At 43.3% G+C, this 13,443-nt stretch overlaps 1 protein-coding gene across 1 annotated transcript in view; it reads left to right on the forward strand.

Annotated features, from left to right (window-relative positions):
- The first annotated feature begins 12,525 nt into the window (after positions 1-12,525).
- Positions 12,526-13,443, forward strand: part of LOC111076700 (nephrin-like) — a 330,088-nt gene continuing 329,170 nt past the window's right edge. Inside the window, exon 1 of the mRNA XM_041593725.1 lies at positions 12,526-12,604. Within this exon, the coding sequence (XP_041449659.1) occupies positions 12,598-12,604 (7 nt within the window). The 5' untranslated portion in view covers positions 12,526-12,597. The remainder of the gene's footprint in view (positions 12,605-13,443) is intronic.

The following is a 13,443-nucleotide window of genomic DNA, read 5'->3' on the forward strand; positions in this document are numbered from 1 at the left end:
TAATTGCATCTCCTCCGCTGGGGGTTGCTCGCGCACTGAACGCGGCAGAGAGTTTGAGCGGGAAAGAAATAGATAGCGTTGGCTAAAGTAGGCGGGGGAACCAACGGAAAATTAATTTACATCTGGCTATAAATGTGATCCGATACCCGAATCAGATTCGGCACTCTGGTGAGTATGGTCATTCTCTAGATACTTCGTTTTAGTTTTATAGTTTCTTTAAAACCCTACCTGCCACAGATTTTCCATTGTTATCAGCGACATGGAAACCAAATTTGGTTTCCCTAGCTGTATAGCCTAAGTTGTCAGCACTCAATAAGATAATTTATGTTAGTTTCCCGCCTGCTTCAGCCAGAGACCACTACTCATCCTCTTCTCGCTTCGCACACTCTGCCGCGTTCAGTGCGCGGGGCAATCTTAGCGGAAGAGACATAGAATCTAAATTATAAATGGAATAGAATAGAATAGAATGGATGTATAATGTGCATCATATATGTGAGTATAGAGAACATATGTAGCAAAAAATGTAAAATGTAAAATTTTTTTTAAATTCTACTTTGTTGGTTCTCCACCCCTCCTCCCCAGAGACCCGCTAACTATCTCTATTTTTAAATAATTTAAGTTTTTTGGCTGTCTTCCTTTGTTATTTGAATCAGATTCTCTTATGAGATTCCACACATAGTCCCCCATCATATTCTGATTCCAAACACCTTGACACCGTTATTTTCCATAGATTTTAATTGTTGGTGAAATCTCTCCGTGTTCATCACTAATGTCCCCTAGGTTTGTTCGGAAAAAAGTCTAAGTGGAAATGCAGGAAATGAAGTTTTAGTGACATATTTGCTCCAATTTTTTTATAATTCTTAATTAGCTCTTGAATAATGTTAACATAATGAGTAGATTTGCTATTTTCCAAAAAAAAAATATTGATACTATCAGTCGTAATGAGTTCCCATGCCTACTTTTTCATTCGCAGATAAAATACTGGGAAATACATGATCTTTTAGTAGTTTTCGTATTTCGGGGTCATAAAATACTATCTCTTGCCAACGATAGACGTGGAAAAACCGTTCTTAGGATTTCATTTTCTTATCCAGTATTTTAACAAAATGTCTTAATGTGTAATGGTGGTAAATGACGTACTCAAACATCACAAAGCTGCATTTATATGTTGTAATTTTCTAATGTATTTTCCTCCCTTTTTTGGGAAGAGTTTTCTTGAGTAATGCTCAGTTATAGCTCTAATATCCCATAGGCACAGGAAGCAGCAGTATTTTGTGTAACCACCTTGCAGTCCCGTTAACATGGCTACGACTTTTAAGTCACACGCAACCTTCCACTGGTAATCTTTATATTTTATATGTTTAAAAAATTGAGACATTTAGACATATTAACAGCATGGGCAATGGGAACAGAATGCTTTTGGTTTCCATTATGTAGCAAAACAGCCTTTCAACTTTCTTTGCTGCTGTCAACTATTAACCTCCAAATCGTTCAATTTTTCCAGTGAAATGGGATTGCAAAAATTTCCATTTTCTCCGGAATGGTCGTTACTTGAATCCGTTCTATGCGACGAAGAAGATATATCCTCTTTTTTGCGTTTTAGGACGGGACGTTCCTTTGAAGTCTTTGATGGTGGAGCAGAAAGGGTAAATTCGTGGCCAGATTGTTTGGGGGTAAACCATTTTCATGGTTTCCCAAATCCAATTTTTTCGAACGAACAAAAGAAACGTTCGGAGTAGTGAATCTCTGTTTTTTGCACAACATTGAACTTCCAAATTGAAATTGTTTTCTAAAAACTGTAAACTAGGCTTACTGGATTAGGTCCACTTTTTCGTCTTTATTAAATTCTATTAGATTTAGTTTACACATTTTGCATATGAAGCTTGGTGCCCACTCTTCAGCATGACTTTTTGGTTTGCTTTCAAAATTTTGTACATATTTTTTTTTGAAAATTTTTGTAAAAACGACATTGGTTTCGTTGATCGTCATAAATTTGTAAATTTTTGAACCTTCCACAAATGTAGCAAAACGAGTCTGCTTGGTAAACACATGAAAATGGAAGGCCTGATTTATATATGTCAGTTGCTTTCAATTGTAACAAGATTTTCGTAGTTTTGGCAAATACTCGATTGTATTCTGAGGGAAGTCAGAACTACACTAGGCAGAACACTATAGGTATAGAGTTATATATCCATAACTGTGGGTTGTGTTTTGCAAATCCCTAGACAAAACCAAGCTTGAGCGAATTCCGCTCCCAAGCGAATTCCCAAACACAACAGCAAGCACGACCGATGGCGAATTAGACATCTGCACGAAGCAGATCGAGAAGAGAGAGGCCGAGGGGAGTTTCGATCCAGCTACCCGACGTGAGAGGGTTGTGGAAAGAGACCAGACGACGAACGATGCTTAAATTCTATTTCTTGTACCGAATACTATATTTCATCATTTATTAAACTTAATATCAAACCAAAAACCTCAACATTTTGGAGGCTCGTCCCGGATTTGAGCAGAAAGGTTTTTAGAAACTCGTGGTGGAATTAAGCAAAATTTATAAGTCACGGTACGACGACGGCGGTACAAGTTACGGAGCTTGAGAACAAACAAAAAACGACGTGGAAATTTAAAAAAGCGGAGAAAATAAAATAGACAATTTTTTTTTATTTCTTCAAAATGACGTGTTTAAACGATTTAATTCCAAAAAGCCTTCGACGGGCACGAAAGCAAGCATTTGTGCATTGCACAAATTCGTGTATGAACAAGAAGGAGACCGAAAAAAACCGAAGTCGGTTGCGCGATTTTAGTGGCTTCGAATACAACGAAGACGACGCCAGATTGCAGCAAAGCGCGTATATATACATACAAGCAAAGCTAACGGGACCGTGATCTTGTTTCAATATGTGTTAGGTTAGGTTAGGTTAACCAGACGGCCCTCACGGGGCCACGCATAGGCCAATATGGCCCTTAGTTGTCCGGATGGGGGGTATGAACCTTCCGGAAAATTTTTGTGAGGTTTTGAAGTCCCTAAGGATCGAGGTGTTTTTGGCAAAGGCAGCAGTCCCCTGGCGTCCTCCTGGAGGCATCCTCCAGCGATGCCAGCACCGGGGCACCAGGTATATTCTCCTAGCCCTTGAAAGAGCCGGGCAGTTGCAGATGAGATGTCCAGGGTTTCAGTTGCCCGGATTCCTCACATTTCCTGCAGTGGCCACTGTTGGTGATGCCTAGTTTGACAGATGTGCCGCGGCCAGACAGTGACCTGTGAGTGTTCCCACCAACATTCTGCAGTCCTTCCGTGGGAGGTGCAGTATGTAGTGGCTGAGTTTCCTGTTGCGCTCCTTACACATGGTTTTTAAGGTTCTGCAGGTGGTGGTTCTGCCCCACCTCCCTTCTTGCCTGTATGTCGCCGTTCTCTAAATCGCTTTGGAGCGTTCTAAGGGAGACAGGCACGTTATCAGTTCTGTCGTTTTCCAGCCCGACGCCGTCCTTAGCCAGACCGTCCGCCATCTCGTTGCCATCGATGCCTTGGTGGCTGGGAACCCAGTTGATCCGCACTGACTTTGTCGTGCTTAGGATATCTAGTGCCTCCCTGCTTGCCAAGACATTTCTGGAACTGACCGCCGACGACTGCATGGATCTTATCGCCGCCTCGCTGTCCACGAACAGGTTGATCACGTCGTGTGGACGATCCGTAGACTGAGCAGCCTCTGCCGCTTTCCGTATGGCGAAGACTTCCGCCTGGAATATGCTGCATTGGTCCGGTAGCTTATAGGACAGCCTTATCTCAGGGTCTGTACAGTATATGCCTGCTCCTACTCCTCCTTCCATCTTGGAGCCGTCAGTGTAGATGTTGAGGTGTTCAGTCTGGTCCCGACGCCTTTTCCAATCGTCGGGCCCCATGTATGAGGTTGTTTTTACATCCAGGCCAGTTTGGGGGATCATGTAGTCAGATATACTGGTCATGTCTCGGCCAAGTTGAACTGTGCCCAAATCCTTGTAGAGACATATTGCCTGATGCTACTAAGCTTTGTGCCGCCTTTCCTGCAGTCAGTTGAGCGAGGATGTCTAGGGGGTCGATTCCGATTATGGTTTCGAGAGCTTTTGTTGGGGTTGACCTCAGCGCCCCGTAATGCAGACAGTGCCTGCCGCTGGGTCCTTTCCATAAGCTTATTGTACGTCTTCTTTTCTGTCGCTTGCCACCACACTAAGACTCCCTACAGCAGAGTCGGTCGCACCACCGAGATGTAGATCCAGTGCATTAGAGCAGGTGACAGGCCCCACGTGCTGCTAAGCATCTTCTTGGATGCGTATAGCGCAATGGTGGCCTTCTTCACCCTTTCCACTACATTGGGCCTCCATGCCAGCTTGCTATCCAGTACTATGCCGAGGTATTTGACTTGTGCTTTCGGGGTCAGCCTGGTTTTATAAAGTTTTGGGGGGATCCATGCCGGTACCTTGTATCTCTTGGTAAAGAGGATGAGGTCCGTCTTGTCTGCGTTGATACTGAGTCCTACTTTTCCTGCCCACTCACATATCTCCCTGAGTGTTGCTTCCATTTATGGAGCTGAGGATTGATGGACATATCCCGTAATAATTATGCTTATTTCATCTGCATAGGCTGTTATTTTTGGGGCTCTCCTCTCGAATCTCTTTTTAAGTCGTGGACCACCAGGTTCCACAGGAGGGGCGACAGGACCCCACCTTGTGGTGTGCCTCTTTGAGCCCCCCCTCACCATGGAAGCGGTGCCCCACTCTGATTGCAACCGTCTGCAACTTAGAAAGTTCTTTATCCAGAGGTTGATTGCGGGATGTGTGTTGGTCGCTTCTAGGCGGTCCATAATAGCGTTCGTGGTGACGTTGTTGAATGCTCCGGATATGTCTACGAACACTCCTAGAGCATACTTTTATTATGGAGGGCTCTCTCGATGGTGGCTACTAGCGAGTGCAGTGCCGTCTCTACCCATTTCCCTTTGGTGTAGGCATGCTGGTTGGTTGACATCAGTCTCCCTACATCATTCCTGATGTGTAGATCCAGCAGCTTTTCTAGTTTTTTGAGTAGAAAGGATGTAAGGCTTATCGGTCTGTAATCCTTGGGGCTCATATGGCTGCACTTTCCTGCCTTTGGAAGGAAGACAATCTCGAGGTCCTCCATTGGATAGGGATATAGCCTGTGCTCAGGCAAGCTGAGTATATTGCAGAGAGCCATGGGGTGATCACGTCTTTGGTCACCTGTAGCATGGCTGGGAATATACCGTCTAGTCCAGGTGCTTTTGTACCCGCAAAGGAGTCTATAGCCCATTGGATTTTCTTAGACGATATGAGACCTATTGAGGGATGCTCTTCCTCAGTTACTAGGTCCTGATGCGTTGTAGCGTCAGCAACCTCAGTGCATCCTGGGAAGTGAGCTTCCATTAGTGCTGTTAGGGCTTCTTCACTGCCCTCAGTCCACTGTCTATCTTCTCGCTTCAGCTGACTCTGTATGGTAGGTTGCTTTGATAGCAGCTTCCGGAGTCTAGCCGTTTCTGGGACTTTCTCGATACTGGAGCAGAAATTCCTCCACGAGTTTCTTTGTGCCCTGCTGTATTCCTTCTTGTACTCCCTGAGTAGGGTTTTGTATTCCTCATTGATTATATCCTCGTTCGCCTGTTTGGCGATTTTGGAAGAATTCTTTGAGGTTGTTTCTTTGAAGCGATAAATCCGGTTCCACCAGAGTGGTTTGGTCCTCTTTTTCGTTCTCGAGGGTGGGCATGATGCGTGGTACGCATCCAGTAGTTCCTTTGACAGGGTCTCTAGGGACGTTTCTATGTCTTCCGGGGATTTCACTGTGCCCGGGCGAGTCGCAAGCTTTGAAGTAACTGTTTTTTTTAAACTTTCCCCAGTTTGTGTTCCGGGGATTTCTATAAACAGTTATCTTCGAAGAGTGCTTAAATTCGCACTTGAATTGAATGTACTTGTGGTCTGAGAAGGATGGTCTTTCAAGGACTCTCTAGCCGGATACCAAAGTACTCGTTACGAGTGTTAGATCTAGTACGTTGGACGAGGTGGGACCTACGAAGGTGTGTTCCTCCCCTACTTTTGTACATCTAGGTTAGTTGATAGTATGAAGTCTAGAAGTGACTCACCTCTGTCGTTGATGTAGGGCTTCCCCACACGCTGTGGTGGGCATTGGCGTCCGTACCAACCAGAAGTTGCTGGTCTTTCGGGCTGGCATCCGCCACCAGACTCCTTAACTCTTCCGGTGGACTGGCCTGTCGTGTGCCAAATTAGCAGGAAGCTACCATAAGGTGCTTTTCCTCGCTTCTAGCATCACAGCAGTCAGGTCATCAGTGCTGTAATGAGACAAAGGTAAGCATGGATGCCCTTCCGTACAAGTACAGGCAGTTCTGGTCCTGCTTACCGCCGTCCTGTTTACCGATGGTGAGTGGAAAAGTTTGTAGTTAGAGGATTTTAGTCCGGCCACAGCGTTGCCAGAGGCAATCCATGGCTCCTGGACCAGAGCTATGTCGACGGGCCCTTGCTCCATGGCGATGAGGAGCTCCGTCGACGCGAGTTTCTTATGGAGGTTGAGCTGCAGCACCCTCACTGACATGGGAGGCTGGCTCAACTACACTCGACGGGTTGACTATTCCTGTCAGGTCTCCGTCCTCCTCCTCTTCAAAGTCGTCCAGCGCCATACCCTGAGCGGCCTCCACAATGGACTCCAGACCGAGGTCCTTCTCCACCTCGCCGGCCTGCAGGGTGTGCGTGTCCTTGTCTACGGGTGGCGCTTTTGAGGCGGAGGTATACCGCTACCCATGCCCCACGCCATCTTCCCGAATCTGGGGACAGCAGATCCTCTGCCTCCTTGCTGATTTGGAGGATCGCACTCTGGGCCCCGTTGGGTAGTGGGCTCCCAATGTGCAGGATCCTCCAGTTCGCCGTTGGCACGTCTGGGTTCTGCCGCTGTAGCAGCCTCAGCGCACGGTCTCCTTGGATTGCGATGGGGAAGAGTACCTTCGCCTTTGGTATGGACGGGATTAGCTCCCCTTTCCACAACCTCCAGTCTGGCCCCCTCCCACATCGCCTCCATTTGGCAGATCGTTTGCGTCAGCCACTTGAGTGTGGGGTCGTCCATACATTTCAGTATTGTGACCCCGTTAAGCCACCCAGCACCATCGAACGTGGGCATGGGGGCTGTTGGGTCCTCCTCTATTCTTCCGAACAGCGTCTCTACGAGCTGCGCGTGCACCATCTTCACCGCGCCTCCGTCATCTTGCCATTCTATCGCTCCGGTCAATGAGTGCCACGATCAGGTGTCGTTTGGTCACCACATTGACCTTCGCCTTGGATTTGGGCTTCTTTGCCGTTTTGGGTGGAGGTCCCACCCCCTTGGGCCCGCGTTGCCGCTTGCTCGCCGGGGTGTCCTTACTGACGCTCTCGGTCGAGCGTCTCCTTTGGTGGCGAGAATCTCCTCCACCTTGTTGGCAAATTCCCCCTTCGTCGCTTTCATTTGCGGCATTTGTGCAAAGTGTAGGCGGCCCTCCTCTACCTTCTGCTCGGCCCAGGCTAGCTTGGACTTCTCCTCTTGGGAGATGTCTTCTCTGCCTTGGAGCCGGCTTCGGATCTTGAGCGCCGCCCTTGTATTGGGCCTTCCCTACGCAGGGAGCTGGAACCTGGTTCTTCAATATGTGTTACATTGAACATAAATCACAATGCGGAAAATATGGTACTCCATATCTTTAGGAATCTGATGGAAGGAGAGCTGCTGCAAAACAACAACGACGATGAGGGATAAATTCAAGTCGAAAATCAGTAGCAAACAAATACACATGCAGCTCAACGGAGTAAACGACGAACCAAAGAGAGTGTTTTGGAATATTTTTATCGCATGAGAGATATTGCTTCGAGAGGCAATGTGGAAGACAACACTTATGCAATACGTGATTGACGGTGTTGACGAGATGGCATTAAATAAAACAATTTTATATGGTGCAAAAATGATGAGTGACTTTAAAAACAAATTAAATGATTATGAGAAAATTACCGAGAAAATGAAGAAGAGTGATAAAATTGGAAGAGACAAAAAGTTGCAGCTTGGACAAAATAATACACAGGTTGGCAAAAAAGACGTTGTTTGTTTCAACTGTGGAGAGTAGGGACATTTGTCTAACAGTTGCGCCAACAAAGGAAAAGGAAGAAAGTGCTTCAAGTGTAATCAGTTTGGGCACATATCTAAAAATTGCAAGGAAAATAGTGAGAAACAAAACGATGAAAAACAAAACATGCGCGTAGTTTCAAATAAAACTGAACTAACGTCTAAAGAAGTTTCGATTAAAAATGCAAAGTGTATGGCATTATTTGACACTGGCAGTAAATTTAACATTATACGTGAAGATTTATACGACGAACTGCGTATGCCAAAATTAAAAGACTGCAGAGTGTGTTTGGTCGGTTTCGGAAGTGAGAGCAAAGCTGACAATATCAAGCCGATTGGTCAGGTGAACCATAGCATACATATTGACAATGAAGAATATGGTTAAACTTTTATGTTGTTGCTGCAAGGTTCATGGACATAAAACTGATAATAGGCGAAGAGCTTTGTTTGCACGCAGAAATATCGTTTAATCGCAATGGAGTGAAAGTGAGTAAAATGCCAAATGAAAATAAAGAAGATCCTTCTGACGAATCGTGCATAATGAGAATCGACGTAGCGGCAGACAATTCTCAGCTGAACATAAGCAACGCGGTAAACGAGTTTACACGAAGCAAAGTACGCGAAATTATATCGACGTATAAACCGGAAAAATTAAAAACTACGAATGTTGAAATGAAAATAATTTTAAAAGACGAAACGCCAATATTTTAGACTTTAGACGTATCAATAAAGTCATCATAAAAGATCATTTCCCGTTGCCGTTAATAGATGACCAGCTAGATCGTTTGCTGGCCATATCATCGAAATCAAAAAGCTGTTTCCGACCCCGTTGAAGATTGAAGCCGTTTCTAAGTTCAAGACGCCGCAGACACTGAAACAGCTTCGAAGTTTTTTGGGTCTTACAGGCTATTTTAGAAAGTTTATCTACTATTACGCGGTTATAGCGAGACCGTTGACTGACCTTACAAAAAACAATGCAAAGTTTGTAATTGGCCCAAACAGAGAGAACGCTATTGGCGTGTTGAAGAAATGTTTGACATCAAACCCAGTACTAGCCATGTACAATCAGAAGTACGAGACAGAACTCCATACGGATGCATCCATAGACGGTTTTGGAGCCGTGTTGATGCAAAAATCACCAGACGGCGACCAATTGCATCCAGTATACTACATGAGCAAGAAAACGACGGATGCGCAGCGCAAATACACTAGCTATGAGTTGGAAATACTTGCGGTCATTGAGGCATTGACGAAATTTCGGGTGTATCTTTTGGGCATACCATTCAAGATTATAACGGACTGCAACGCGTTCACCAAAACACTAGAGAAACAGAATCTATGTACAAGGGTGGCCAGGTGGATAATGCTTTTGCAGGAGTACAACTATGAAGTTGAGAATCGTGCAGGATCCCGAATGCGTCACGTGGACGCACTCTCACGATATCCCGTTATGCACATAAGTGACGGAAGCATTTTAGCTGGCATAGAACAGGCGCAAAAACAAGACGAACATTTGAAGACGATCATGAAGCTCATCAGCGATGACAAATAACAATACGACGACTACTTTATAAAGTCCGGAATTCATTACAAATTAGTCAAAGATGCTGAATTGATGGTGGTTCCAATGGATATGCAGAAAACTATCATCGGCAAGGCTCACGATAGAGGCCACTTTGCTATCAAGAAGATAATTAATCTGCAAGGAGTACTACATACCAAATTAGACGACAAAATCAAGAAGTACATCGACTGCAGTATACCTTGCATATTAATCAACCGCAAGCGAGGTAAACAAGAAGGCCTTTTGCACCCCCTGCAAAAAGATGACGTGCCGCTGCAGACGTACCACATTGACTTTTTGGGTCCACTAGAGTCAACCAGCAAGAGCTATAAACATATACTAGCTGTTATCGACGCTTTCACGAAGTTTTGCTGGTTATACCTACAAAGTCAACTATATCTAATGAGGTTATATTAAAGCTACGCAGCCAAACGTGACGTTTGGCAACCCTGCTTGTATCATTTCAGATAGAGGCTCAGCATTTACCGCCCAAGACTTCCTGCAGTACTGCGAAGACGAAAACATCAAACTGGTGAAGACGACTACAGGACTTCCACGGGTAAACGGACAGGTGGAAAGGCTTAACGCAGTGATCATCTCCGTGCTTGCCAAGCTCAGTATAGACGACCCTTCGAAATGGTTTAAGCACGTAGATCGAGTCCAGCGAGCAATAAACTCAACATACACCAGAAGCATCGATACCTTTCGAACTTTTGATGGGTGTCAAGATGCGTACCAAAGATGACCAGCAGCTTCAGAGTTTGATCCAGAAAGAGTCCATCATTGCATTTGAAGACGACCGCAATGAGCTACGGGCAAAAGCAAAGACTCAAATTCTGAATCTGCAAGACGAGAACAAGAAGACATATAACCTGCGACGTAAAACAGCCAGGCAGTATGACGTTGACGACCTAGTTGCCATAAAGAGGACTCAGTTTGGTAGCGGACTCAAACTAAAACCGAAGTTTTTGGGTCCGTACCAGATCATTAAGGTGAAACATAACAATGCTTACGACGTCAAAAAAGTTGGCAATTCCGATGGGCCTAAGCACTCTTCTTCGTGTGCGGAGTATCTGAAGCCATGGTCCACGAGCAACGACGAAAAAAGCGACGATGCATTCGAGGCGAGTGCATAGTCAGGACGGCCGGATGTGGGTTGTGTTTGCAAATCCCTAGACAAAACGAGCGTGAGCGAATTCGCTCCCAAGCGAATTCCCAAAGCACAACAGCAAGCACGACCGATGGCGAATTAAGACATCTGCACGAAGCAGATCGAGAAAGAGGAGGCCGAGGGGAGTTTCGATCCAGCTACCGACGTGAGAGGGTTCTGGAAAGAACCAGACGACGAACGACGCTTAAATTCTATTTCTTGTACTATATTTCATCATTTATTAAACTTAATATTAAATCAAAAACCCCCACATAACTATGAATAAGTAGAAGCGACAAATGTCTAATTTGTGTGGACCTGCACTTGTGAAATAATAAAGGTCAACATTTGACCTGAACCTCAGATTGGGTATAACGAAAAAAAGTGTTTGGTCTAATTTAGAGCCGCATTTATTAGCTTTGGTTCGAAGCGGAAAAAAAGTTCAGTTTTGTCGAGTAGTGTAATTATTTGGATTACGGATTATACCAGCCCAAGACCATGTAATGTTCCTTATCAAAGTTATTGAGTGTATAAACCTTTTATGTTTTTTTTGTCCCCTAAAAAATATACCGTTGCGAGATTGGGAAAATATTCTGGTCATTTTTTTAGATAGTTTTATATGTTACAGAGACTTTGAGGAGAAAAGTTGATCAAGAATTTTAAGGTGCCCTGTAGCTTTGGGCTTTTTGTTAAAGTTATCTGAAGAGCACAGTGGTTTTAAAACTGTGCGCATTAACGGCGCGGAAGTGGCTAAGCAGCGCCACCTATTGTTTTAGGTTCACATTTGGGGTGAAATAAAACGACTGTTGTCAGGCGAAATGTCAAAAGGGGAAAGTAGGTTAGGAGAGTTGAGGCAGAATGGCGATCGCTCTTTTCCTTTGTGGACACCGAACAGTGAAGTTACGTGAGAGACAGTAAACTTGTTTATACATCTAAAGGTGGGTTCCAAATGCCAGTTGTACCTATATAATTAGTGTTTAAAGAAAATTTGACTTTTAACCTGAAGGGAGTATTATCGCGGAAATTAGGGTACAGTTAAACTAAAAGAATTCTCATACGTTGTATTGGTGCCAGATCCGCTGGTAAGTGGAAAGAAAAACGAAAAGGAAGTTCAATACAGGATTCATTTCAGTCAGTTAATTTTCTGCCATAAAAAAAAAAAGTATCTCTAAGGATGTTTAAAGCCCCATATCTATAAAAAAATGGTCTGGTTCGAAGCGGCGGAATCTTTCGGGTAGGGTAATTGATCGAATTTTTTTCGGCATCCACCGCATTCACTAGATTTTTTACCTAGTAGTTTCTCGAAATACTTTCCTATTTTCAATAACAATACTAATTTGAAAAATAAAAGTCATAAATTTTAATGATTTAATATGGTATTGTTCGTATTTATGCGTAAGCTGTCTAATAGACGAAAAATGTTAAAGTGTTCAAAGATTTGTGGACAATTAGAATCAATTTAATATTAATATTTTTCTTTCAATGGTTTTTATTGAAATTACGCAACCAGGGATCTATTGAAATTCCGCTTATTAATACAACTTCTAATTTTTTAGGCTACCCAGCTCCTACAATTAGTTGGTATAGAGATGGTGTGGAAATGCCTTGCGATGTTTTCCATTCAGAGGGGGAAAAATTATCGAATGTGTAATATCTCTGACATCGCTTGGAAGAAAAGACCTCAACTCTCGACTCACATGTAGAGCAGTAAGTCATCCTCGTGCACCAATCGTTGAAGCTGTGGTTCAAATTGATATGAACTGTAAGTTCTTAAATTATACTTTTGTGATTTTAAAAGCATTAAACATATATTAAAAGCTTATAGAAATAAACTTTTTTGGATTACGTTAATTACACTATGCAAAGAAATCAAAATTTTTGTATGGACGCTTTTGCATAATAAACGTGCCTTTATGAATAAAATGTATATATACAAAAATCTAATTTAGTGTAACATGCTAACATAATATGGAAAAAAGCAGCCTTAACTCTGAAAAATTCTTAGAAAACTCTACCCAAAAAAAAACCACAACGAAACTGTTTACAAATTGTTTAAAAGTGCTCAACAAGTCAGAAAATTGTGCGGAAAATGTAGAATACATTTTTAATATGTTTTGAAAATAGTTTTTTTTTTTTTCGGTCATATATATATTTATTTTCAGTTTGTTTGTTTGTTTATTTTGATTTTCCTAGTGCTACAAGGTTGTACCTTATGATTAGTGCACTAGTCACAAAGTGTGACTAGTATTAGTATGAGTATTATCATTACTAATATATGTATACAGATTAATAAAGATGCTGCACAAGAAGATGATTTTCAAATATGAATGAGGAAGAACGGGAATCCGTACTAGAGATAATAGCATGAAGAATCCATATGCGTAGAGGGAGACGGAATGGCAGTCGATCAACCGAAGATGAGGGAAACGGGAATGGAATATTGTGTATTTTATATCCTCCATTTAGTGCAAATCCAAATTTATGTTAAACGTATTATTCGACTCACTTCTCATCCATGCAACCACAATGTGCCACAGTGAAACGTGGCCGGGTACAGCTAGTCACAAATAATAATTTTGCATTCTCACATTAGTTTCGCTG

Source organism: Drosophila obscura, unplaced genomic scaffold (genome assembly GCF_018151105.1).
Source record: "Drosophila obscura isolate BZ-5 IFL unplaced genomic scaffold, ASM1815110v1 contig_198, whole genome shotgun sequence".
Classification (NCBI taxonomy): domain Eukaryota; kingdom Metazoa; phylum Arthropoda; class Insecta; order Diptera; family Drosophilidae; genus Drosophila; species Drosophila obscura.